The 11,811-nt window shown below is 43.7% G+C and overlaps 1 protein-coding gene across 5 annotated transcripts in view; it reads right to left on the reverse strand.

The window, feature by feature from the left end:
• WLS (Wnt ligand secretion mediator) overlaps positions 1-10,428 on the reverse strand; it is a 111,503-nt gene extending 101,075 nt beyond the window's left edge. The window contains exon 1 of one of the 5 annotated variants that reach the window (XM_036348395.1): positions 10,073-10,427. In XM_036348395.1, the coding sequence (XP_036204288.1) occupies positions 10,073-10,178 (106 nt within the window). In that variant the 5' untranslated portion in view covers positions 10,179-10,427. Of the gene's footprint in view, positions 1-10,072 lie in introns of all 5 variants that reach the window. The other 4 variants (XM_036348392.1, XM_036348394.1, XM_036348391.1 and 1 more) reach the window with 4 other exon arrangements.
• Between the last annotated feature and the right edge of the window lie 1,383 nt (positions 10,429-11,811).

The raw sequence follows: 11,811 nt of genomic DNA on the forward strand, positions 1-11,811 counted from the left end.
CTGTTTGCAATTGTCCTCAGAGTTGAATAAATGGTAGAGAGGAAGGATGAGGGATTTTGTTGTTTCTTTTGTATGTAAATCAGATAAAAAAATATAGGGCATGTCACCTCCCTTAAACTCATTATGACTTCAGAATTATGCTTGCCACAAACATCCTCCAAAAGCACAAAAGTTAGTCACAGAATTTTAGTCAAAGGAGCCACAGGTTGAAGTCTTAAGACGAAACATGAGGATGGGTCTTTGGTTGGATTAGCAAGGACCACAGTCGTGGGATTTTTTTTTTTTTTTTTTAAGTTTTAAATTTACAACATTTTCTTAAGCAAGAGGAAAGGAATGTACCACACCCTCAGCAAGCAAGGCAGGAATTTAGTTTTGTTTTTTAATTCTGAAGTAGCCTTTAAAATCCACATAGAACAGCTTATAACAGTATATAATTACATTGCTCCATAAGAGATTAGCTAAGAAAATAATATTAAGTATACAAAGGCAAGAAGGAAAAGACATTCAAGTTATTGCTATTTTATTTTCAAGTAGCAGAAAAATTAATAGAGCTATAAGAACTACAAGTGGGTAGTTTTCTTGAGTTAGGACAGAAATCAAATAATTTTCATGCTGAAACTCAGAAGGTGATATATGTTTGCACTGCTGACTGGCATTAGAACCTGAGCCCAAGCCATGGCTCTGGCTATAATTCTGTAAACTGAGCCCCTTCCTTTTCCTGGGACTGATTCTTCCTTAAAGGAGGTAGGACAAGATGGTCTGCAAGGCCCTTTAATTTTTACACTTTAACAGTTACAAGCTCCAGGGCTTCCTTTCAGACCGAACTACACCAAAGTGTGTGGGTACAGTCACACAAAAGCTACGCTCATGGAAATAAGATCACTTTAGAAGAGAATCAACTGGCATACCAGCCAATAATGTAACGATGCTGTGAATGGGGCTACTGAGGAGTGAAATGACCAGCTCATATCACAGAGACCCCAGGTTCCTGGGCATTCTTCCTTCCCCTTCTCTTCCTTTGTCCTCATGTTACCTACCACACTCCTGCATCTCTCTGCTGCCAGGAGTTTCTGTGGCAAATTGTCCCAACTGTTGTAGCCTTAGAAATGGCATAACCAAGCTTTATTAAAATTGTGTATAAAGCAAAAATAACAGATAGACCTTGAGTAAAAGCAGGAGGGATTCTCTTAGGCACAAAATGTGCATGCTTTAGGAGGATGATTTAGACTTGTGCGCTTATTTACTAGTTTTCTGCAATAATAGCTACTATGTAGAGAAGGCTTACGAGGCATTCAATTACAGCATGGTAATGAACGCTAGGGAGCTGGATGGAATGACCTGTTTTGTACTTACACACTCAAACTGAGTAATGCACTGGGTCATTCCCATTTCTTCAGTCTCGATAGATCCATGAACCTGGAAGTGTTTGACAAAGGGGTGGTGACTCAAGGAAGAAAAAGAATCCTACATAATAAAAGCCTAATATGCAAATTGATCGAATGGAGGAATGACCGGTAGAATGATGGTTTGCTATGACGTGCACTGACCACAGGAGCTGCCCCCAGCCTTCAGGCCCCAGCCCAGCCAAGGCAGTTGCCAGCGGGTCCCCCTACCCCCTGATCGCCCTGCCGGTTGCCCCACAGAGGGAGGTGACTGGCGGTGGCGGGGGCGGGCTGGCAAGCGGGCGACGCCAGGCTGGCCAAGGCAAGTGCCAGCGGGGGCCCTCTGTTCACCCCACCAGTCACCTCACAGATCAGCCCTGATCGCTGGCCAGGCCTAGGGACCCTACCCGTGCACGAATTTCGTGCACTGGGCCTCTAGTAGAAAATAAAAAGCATCATGATTATGTTCCTCCATATCTAAGAACAGAGAAGAACAGAGAAAGAAAAAAGTAGGAGAGGTGGATATGGAATTAATCAAATAGTTTCAGACAATAGTCCTCTGGGAATCACATCTCCGGTGGGCCTGGTTCAGTGAGATACCCTAATGGGCAGTGTGTCTGCCCACTACCTTATGCTGCCTTGAGACCAGGACTCTCTTTTTGGGAGGGGCTCAGCCAGAGCTAAGGTCAGTTAACTGGCCCTCAACCAGCTTTCAGGAGCTAAGCCTTATTAATCTGGGGCTTGAAAAAAACTGAGCCAACCATTTACAAACTTGTTACCTTCTTTCTAAAGAAAAATCAAAATGCCTTGCCAAAACAAATGTAATAATTTGGCCTCTTCTTTCAATTACCTCTGCTTTCTTGGAAATGCGTTTTGTGGATAAAGCCTCCAAGTTAACCCAGGGAATTAACCAGAAGTTTAAGAAGGCCCTATAATTCCTATGGGCCAGTGAAGAAAGAACAACCCTTCACCAGGGAATATTAAAAGAAAGGAGAACATTGTAGTTGAAGGCCCAGGATTTAAACAGGCATAGCAGATAGAAACACTAGTTCCTTTTGGGGGTGGGGAGTGGGTGACATCAGAAGTAGGTTTTGGAAATCCAGTTACAATCTGTGTCCCAGTGATATGGTCTCATATGTTTACAAAGTCCTTAGTTTTTCTTTCCTGAGTCCATATTCTACTCCTATCTCCCTTCTCCACACCCACATTCCCTCTCTTATATGCAACAGCTATATTCAGGACTGACTGTGTATGCCAAGTCCAGGCAGCATTCAGGAGATCAATAATTCTGACACGTTTTCAAGTACAACTCTCAGTCACTCTTTGCTGTGTGTTATGACCCCTAAAGTTTAGGGGGTAGCTGGGGTGCAGTTTTCTCAGGTTCAGCTCCCCACCCCCAGCATGATCTACAAGCACTGGTCAACATTTACAATGGCAAGTGTAGGAGGTTAATATGTATTTGAATTGGGATCATTTGTTTAGGAATTAACTAGGTCCATGCTCAGTACCCATGCAGTGATGAGGGTATGTGGTCTGGGAAAAGGGTTGAAGCAGGAAAAGGGGAGACAGCTTTCATCTTCTACTGAGTCTGTGTAGAACCAGTATCATCACACTCCACCCTTTGTTTCCCATGGAAATTGAAGGGCCAGTAGGAGGAGAGTAGCATTAGACTTAAGATCGTTTAGGATTCAGTCAAGGAACATGGGCTTGAGTGTCAGCCCTCTTATTTACTATCTCTGTAACCTCTGAAAAGTTCCTTAAATGTGCCTCAGATTCATCTGAAAACTGGAGAATGTACCAGCTTCTCTAGGATGTTATGATCATTAAATAAATCTATACACACGAGATGCTTTCCATAGTCAGCGAGTAAATCCTCACACAGCAACAAATCATAATAAGCCATATCTTCCACTACTGATTGGATGACATTCTGATAATTGTGTTTGCTCCTCTATGAGATTTAGAGGTGTGGGGAGTGGGAGAGAGAGAGTAGTAAAAAGCTAAAGAACCTTAGTATTTCTGTATTCTAAAACATATGAATTGCTCTTTTCTGTTGTTTAGCAATCCTTTTAGATTAGCCCTATGATGAAAAGGGAAATTGCAAAACATTTCATCAAGTTTGAGAACTTACATTCCTCAAGCTCCTCTTCTCCACTCTGATCTCCATCCCCATCCAAGCGCTTTCTCTGAGAACTAGCCATACCTGGCTCATTGTCTATTAGACCACCACTACAACAGCTCAGAGAAGACACAAAACCTAAATGTAATAGACATGATCATTTCATGTCTTAATGCTCCCCATCTGCCACCATCTCTCAAAGTCTGTCAAAATTGAGTCTATCAACATTTTTTCCAAAGAACAAAATGTATCCATTCAAGGTGTCAACATGGAAGTCTCTGGTTTGAAATGCCCTCGTTATTATGTATGGGTGTGAATATAAACAAAAAATATCCTTTGGGGAATAGAATTTTCAGTTTTCAGTAGGAGGCTCTTCTTTCAATTGCTCTACCATCACTGCCAAGTCACACCCTCTAAAATCCTCTCCAACCTCAGTTGACTCCTTCTCTCCTCTGCCTTTGAAGTCCAGATCTACATAACTATATTAATATGTTAAAACCACTAACTAGAGAAAACCAAAGGTACTCGTAATCTACCTTAAAGTAGCAGAGCTCAAGCACATTATGGTTAATGAACTTGGCTGCTCAGGCAGTGGATGATTCATACAATTATGGAGACTGGTTAGAACTTGTAAGAAATTGGTTGGACTGGCAATATCAAAAGGTGTCCTCCCTTAGCCTTGGCAAGGACACTCTTCTGCTATGTGGCACAGCTGGACTCCATTTCATTTATCATGTTTTTGAAATATTTTCCTTTTTATATGTTACCCAATGATTACAAATGAGAAATTAGTTGTCTTTTTATTTTACAAAAATTTTTGAAGTTGCATAGTGCTCCTACAAACCACATTAGATACTGTAATAGTTAACTCATCATATGTCTTTCTATATTCAAACCATTTTTATTCCGTCCCTGAAGTCAAGACTTTGGGAAGTGGAGACAGGATTACCTAATAGTTGGGAATTCTGGCTCTATTGTCAGATTGCCTGGAGCCCCAGCTTTGACCCTGATTAGTTACTAGTAGGTTATCTTGAGCACTTTTACTAGACCTTTCTACATCTCAGTTTATGCGCTAACTGGGCACAACAGTACCAATTTGGCAAGGCTTTGCATGGGTTAAATTAGATAATGTCTGACACACTGTGCACATTTAACATATATTAAACATTACTTAGAGTATTTTATTAATACATTTTAAGATGAAATATTAATATAATTATTTGATGGTATAATAGGGCTTCTAATTTCAGATGTTCTCAAATTCCCAGTAATGAGTGAGAATTATTTTGATACTAGAAGCCTTATCATAGGAAATCTTTCGCTGATGAACTTGTATTTAGAGGGGCTCTTTTCTACCTCTGGCTTCACTAGGGTACTTGGGTTTCAAGTCCCCACTTTCCTAACCCCCAGTCGGCATTACAGCCCTATTTTGGGCACACAGTAGGCTCTAAGCAATATTTTGCACATTAGGCAGGTGACACACATGAGCACTAAGCTAAGGACCTTCGTAAAATCTCAAATTCTAAATCTCATTAGAAACCCTTTTATGAGGAAGATAAGGTAAGAATATTTTCTCAGTATATATGGATTTTTAAAAATTTTAAAGGCCAAGTGTTTGCAAAATTTCAACTAGGCAGGAAAGGCTTTGAGTCTAGATATGGGTTCCAGGCAGCGGACTTGAACACCTTACAAAGCCACACGTCGCACTATTATCTGAAGGAAATATTTCTCACCTTTAATAGGGAAATGGGAAAGCTCCAGCAGAAAGCGAGACAGGCTTCTCTGAACAGTCAGATGAAAGCCTGATTAGAGATTGTTAGCACAAGCATGATTTTGTTGCAATAACCAAGTAGTTAGTTTAGCTTTCTTAAGTCAATAATGTAATTTCAATTAAAAAAATTTTTGAAGTTGCAGAGTGCTCCTATAAACCACAGTAGATACTCTAGTAGTTAACAAAGAGGGGAAAAGGACATTATTTAGTCAAATACAAAATTTTATAAACTAAAAGGGAGAATCAAATACAGAAAAATGTGGACTAACATATACCAAAGGCCAAATAATTAGTTCTTTTCAAGATTCTCACCAGATAGAGAAACACTGCAGGATTAAAAGTGCTGCATTATTAACAAATGCTAAAATAAAATAAATACCACAACAAGCTTAAAACCTAATGTATTGGGAAACAAACTCTTATGTACTCTGCATAACTGTAATTGTATTTAATTTCTTAAAATCCTGTAACTTCTAAATAAATGAGTCACAAAAACAAAAACTCACGAGAATAAACCACAATCAAGACCACCAATAGTTCCCTTTTAAACAGTAATAGCACAATAGTATTGGCTATATCATTGAAAAGTAGTACATAAGTCCATGTAAAAATTAAGAAAACTGATTACATATATGCACACACACAAATACACGCACACATATATACATATATATACACATACATAATAGTCTCAGAATTAATATGCTCACATAATGAGCTTTTGAAAGAGCAATCCTTCCTAAAAAAACAATTTTTGGTAATTTGTTGATACTTATTTGTAGTTTAAGTCTGAAATATTCTCATTTCTGTGTATGCTTAAAGCAATGAAATAATTTTCTATTCATCCAGTCCTCATCTCCATACTCTTAACAGTTTTAGAACAGGTGGGAACAGTGACCTGCTTTTTCAACCATTATATCCCCCAGACATGACTAATTAGAAGCTGAGCAAATTACACATAATGGGCCAGGGATTCAAGTTCATGATTTTTAGTGGCTGCACTCGTGTTTCAGGGCACATGGTTTTCTCCCCACCCCCTTCACCCCTGCAGCTGCCTGTCTCCCCATGAAATCAAAGGAAATTTATTTTAAAAAATTCTTCTGCAGGCTTATTTTTAAGGAGGATAAGATTAAGCTATGTCTTTAAAATTTTTTATTTTACTTCAGGGGGATCTTAAATTTTTAAATGAGTTCTAAATACTAAAGAAGGTAGCCACTTAAACCTTTTCAATGCATAAGAAGACAGCCAGAGGAAAGATTTTATTATGGCTTGGTTTTTACAAAAGCATAGCATAATTTAGTGAATTTTTAAATACCCCAAATTCTGCCACATACACATTGCTTTCCAGAGCCTTTTTGCAAAATCCCATTGAAGATTTAGCAGTACACAGACACTGGCACAAGAATAAATAAATAAATAAGTGCACACACCCGAACACACATACAAACTTGGGGCAGGGGAGTGTTTAAGCTGGCTAAACAAAACCCAATCTCTACTTGCTTTTTTATTTAATGTTTAAAGTTTCCCCATCAATTTTAGAAGGCTGCAATCAAACACCAGTCTAAATGCCACCTAAATCTCTCAATGTACGGAAAAATTCATACAATTTTATAACTGGAAGAATCCTTAAACTCATTAACCTAACAATGAGGAAACTGAAGCCTGTTGGTTAATTGATTTGCCTGGTCACTTTGGGATGTATGACTTGCCATTGTTGTTTTAGGTGTTTGTTTTTGTTTTGTGTATATGTGTGTGTAGTACTTATATCCTGATAACCAGGAGCTTTGCCATTCGGATCCTCCTCTTTCTAAGTCGCCATGTTTCCTTTCATCTGGGACAATAGTGATCAAAAAGGAACATATATTATGGCCAACTCACCGCTAAAATTTCACGTTTTCCCTTGGCCTCTGAGGATTAGATAGACACGTCCCACCCAGGACACCTTACTTCTAACATATCAGTGGAACTGAGAAGTAAGGTTCTTTGCTCAGTGGGGAGAGTGGAGAAGGAAGTTTGTGAACTTTGCTTTCCAGCCTACAAACTGCTCCTTCATCTATTGATTCCACAGGCCCACTTTGTTGAAGCTCTATTCTCCGATTGGTTTCCCCTGCTTTCCAATTTAGGGAAGTTTGGTGGGAAAACATATTTACCATTTGTTGATATTTATTTCCCATGTTTGGGTCTTGTAGTATACCCAAGTTCCTAGATTTCTTTAGCAGTAATAAATAACTAGCTAACTAAATAAATAAAATCTCTAAATGGACGAGATAAAGGCTAAGTCGCTGTTCAAAGTATTTAACATGGACTGGATCTGATCTTTTCAGTCTTCCAGCCAGAACTGGGGACATAGCTGTGACAACTGAGGAAGGAAGGAAGCTAAACGGTGAACTCACAACAATGTCCCCCAAGAAGTGTTAGACATAATTATTTTCTTTTTCAGGGAAAGTTGGAAAGAAAGTCATTTGTTGAAGAGAATCTAATTAGAGTTAGAACCTACGCCTAACTTTTTGAGACTGTTACCAAGTATGGTCACTAACCAAGTTCTCTGGGGAAAACAGCCCTTGGCCCCACTGATCTAGACAAACCCCTCTTTGAACGTGCAACTGTTCCAATTCTACTGCAACTTTAATGTCCAGCCGTCACTCACCAGTGTCCTGGAACCATCTCCCTGGTCCTAAGACTCCAGAAACTATACTAATTCCATCAGTGCCCTCAGAAACCTAAGACAGTGGGTGATGGGCTGGCTCTTCAAGGTTAGTATCAGCTTTAGAAAAAGAAACGTGCACCAACAAACACCAGGCCACTATGTGTAATGGTTCACTGCCTGTGCAAAAACCTCAAAGAGGATGAAGGTCAGACAGGGATAATAGGCCAATTTAATTCTGAAAGCACAAGGTGCAAGAAATTTTAATTATGGTCTGCCACTGAAATCACACAAGATCCAATGGCATCTAACTGCAACTGCTCATCAAGGGAGACAAGAGGTGTAATTGTAACCGCTGCATAATCACTGTGAGGGCACAGGGAAAGGCTGCCTTCAGCTCCCAGCAGAGAATGTATTAAGAGCCTCGAAAAATCCAATACAAGGAAACAGAGAGATTGCACATAGCTAAACAGGAGCTCATAACAGGAAAGCTCAATGAGAGAGAGAGAGAGAGAGAGAGAGAGAGAGAGAGAGAGAGAGAGAGAGAGAGAGAGAGAGAGAGAGATTGTGTGTGTGTGTGTGTGTGTGTGTGTGTGTGTGTGTGTTTGGGGGGAAGGGGTGTTCCAAGAATAACAAGATTAAGCTGTTTGGCCCAAATTGAAAATACGAGCTTGGAAAACTCTGAACCCCTTTCTGCTTACATACAGCGAGAAAGGTATGATCTCCTCCAGCAATTTCTCTCCTCAGTGAAGCTTTGCCCGCGCCCCTTTGTTTAAACAATTATCTTGGATGTTACAGTGATTTACAGAACCAGGCTCCCTTTGATTTGTTCCCATCAAACCCAGGTATGGAGACAAAACGCCAAGCATAGGACTCAAAGCGCCTGAGCTCTCATCCCCAAGACGACTACGACGCCGGTTCTGTGCAGACTCTTGGCAAAGGGAAGCGGGGAGAAAGCCCCTCCGTGGACTTCCCACTCCACAAAGTTTTACAGATCCCAGAAGGGAGCAAAATCTCCCATCCGCGCAGGCTGCAAAGTTGGCGCTGAAGTTTGTGCCGGGATGTCCTAAATCTCGTGGGGGAAGAGGACAGGAGAGTGTGGAGAGGCGGGAACGATGGATGAAGACGAAGAGACAGCAAAAGAAAAAAAGGGGGGGGGGTAGTTTTTCGAATGGAAGGTCCTTGAGACCTTCTTCTTCAGCCGGAAGCCTCTTTGGCTCTGAGAGGTCCGGGCTGCGCGCACTGGGAGAGGTCTCCGAGGGCGGGCGCCTTCGTCGCCGGGGCCCGGGGAGCTGTCACCTGCGCGGGGCTGCAGCGGTGGCGGGGAGCTTCCCAGCAGCCAAGGTGGGACCGCGGGCTGCAGACTCCCCGGCTGTCGGGGCTCTGAGAAGTGGGGGAGGGCAGATTCGAAAGAGGGCGCCGGGCCAAAAGCAACACCTTTCGGATACGCTGTTCCCCTCCGACCTCTCCAACTTCCATCGGCGCCAGCCAAGGACTTTCTCCCACCGCACCCCACCCCATCCTGCCTCCCAGCCCACCGCTCGGACCTTCTGACTGCAACGGCGGAGGGCGGGGTAGGGTGCGGCGAGGGAGCAGAGGGAGCGGAGGTTGGGACCCAAAATACAAACTCTCACCCCCTGGCTGCGAAGACCAAATGCATTTCCACAGGCAACCAGCACAACCCTGTAACTGGGCTCCGGATTTGCACGGGGCGCAGTTCCCCGACTCTTCTGTTGTTCCTAATAAAGTCTATTACGATGCCCTCCGGAGCTGAATGGGAGGGAAAGGAGAGGAAAGGGGAGGGGGGGAGCGCGGGAAAAAGCGGGGGTGGGGGGAGCAGCAATCAACTTTGTAACCCAGCGCTTCCTCCCGCGATCCGTCGCCATGCTTAAGATTCCCACCCCCGCCACCCCCCTCCTTCCTTTCAAGTGGATACTGAAACTAGGCCAAAACTTTTTCCCCTCCTTTTCTCTTAGCCACTAGACTGGATTGTGCCCCACGGAGCCCCATGGAGCTCTGCTTTCTTAAGCACAATAGCCGGACTAATTAGATCATAGAAGCAAGACAGTGATACTGTAACAAGTAGCCCGAGAGGCAAAGAGGGAAGGGGCCCGAAAAGAGAGAAAGGGGGAAAAGTTTGCAGCTCTGGCACTTACCAATCAAGCCTCCCACCAGAAAGGCGATGATTTGGAACACGAGCAGAATCCCACCAACAATGCATAGCTTCTTGGTGCTCATATTTTCTATAATTGCCCCAGCCATTCTTGCGCCCCCCCCCCCTTTTTCCTTTTCTTTTGGAAATAAAAAATGTTTTAGGGTGTGCTTTTGCTCGCTCTCCTCTCACGCTCCCCCCCTCCCTCGCCTCCTTTCTGGGCGCTGCAAAACTTCAGGGGTGCGGGATCGCGGCGAGGATGGGACCGGGACGGCAGGCGCCCGCACGGCTTCCCCCGGCGCAGCCGCTCGCGCTCCCCCAGTGCCCGGAGCTGTGATTGTGGCCGCTCCGCCGCCTGTGGACGCTTAAAGGAGCAGGGAAGCGGATCACATGACACCGCCTCCCTCCCTTTCTTCCTCCCTCCCTCTCGCGCTTCCTCCCTCCCTCCCTACCTCCCTCTCTTCCTCACCCCCTTGCCCGCCTGTGCGGGGCTCCGAGCTCCCGAGTCAGGCCGGCAGCTTGTCCCGCCTGGGGCCCGTGTCGTTTGGGGGTTGATGTTGCTGTTAAGTGGGTTCCCCCTACCCCGCCTCTTACATGCTTTCTTGTCTGGTGCGAGATTTAAATCACTCGTGGGTAGCTTTGCAGACCTTTAACTAAGGCGTTGACTTTAGGAAATGGTCCCCACCCCCCAACTGCTAGAACTCTCTTTAGGAAAGAGGAGGAGAATTTTTTTTTTAAAGGGACCCCAACAATGTTTAAATCAAAGAACAGAGATGTGGAATAATGTCTCAGCTCGGCTCCCTAATGCCTGAGCCCAGCCTCTGTTATTAGGCACACACCCAGCTAAATCCCCCCCCCCCCCCAGGCCCGCCCGCCCCACGGCACCCCTTGAGGAACCCTGTGCTCCAGCCAAATCAGACCGCTGTTCCTTACAGGATACCCACTCCCTGTGTTTCCAGAGCCTTGACCCTAGTTCTTGCGTTTAAAAAAAAAAATTGTTTTTTAAAGTCCATCAGAGTTTTAATCCTTTAAAAATCAACTCGCCTGAAGAACCTTGCTAATTTTCCAAACCATCTTTGTAACATCCCCGGGAACTGAGCCCCTACAGTTCCTGTTTACATTCTTAGCTCCTATTGTAAAGGACTTGTAAGGGCGTTTGTCTCCACCGCGGAGCCTAAACTCCTGGGGGATAGGGACCGAGTTTTATTCATCTTTGCACCCCCCGTGGTGCCTAACAAAATTCTAGCTCTAGTAGGTCCTCCATAAACTTTTGTGGCCTGAATAAATCAGTGAATGTGAAAACAAGCCCACCGTTTGCATTTCAAAAGCCTAAAAGAGACATTTGATTTAGATGGTACACATATTAAATTGCAATGTTTGTTCTCTCTTAGTGAGGATATACTTATGCTTATACTTAACCTCGAGGGGGGAACAGAGGGTGGGACACAAGAGATTTCCTGCTCTATGGAGAATAAATTCCTGGGCCTGGTTTATCTGTGTTTCATAAACTGGTCACTTGGCCAGCGCTACACACATTTCTCAATAGACCCTGGGTCTGGTAACCTCTCCTCTCCACTCTCACACATGCAGGGTTTCCACCCCCCACCACCGCTTACACACCTGAGTTCTTGCCCCTCCCCTCCCCTCCATCTCCATCCACACCCTCCTTAAGCCAAGGGAACGTGGAAAGTCCTGTCTCCTCCTCTACTCTGCTCCTGAACTTGTGTTGCCCTTCCAGAAGAT

The sequence above is a fragment of the Myotis myotis genome, unplaced genomic scaffold (assembly GCF_014108235.1).
Source record: "Myotis myotis isolate mMyoMyo1 unplaced genomic scaffold, mMyoMyo1.p scaffold_m19_p_2, whole genome shotgun sequence".
Lineage (NCBI taxonomy): Eukaryota > Metazoa > Chordata > Mammalia > Chiroptera > Vespertilionidae > Myotis > Myotis myotis.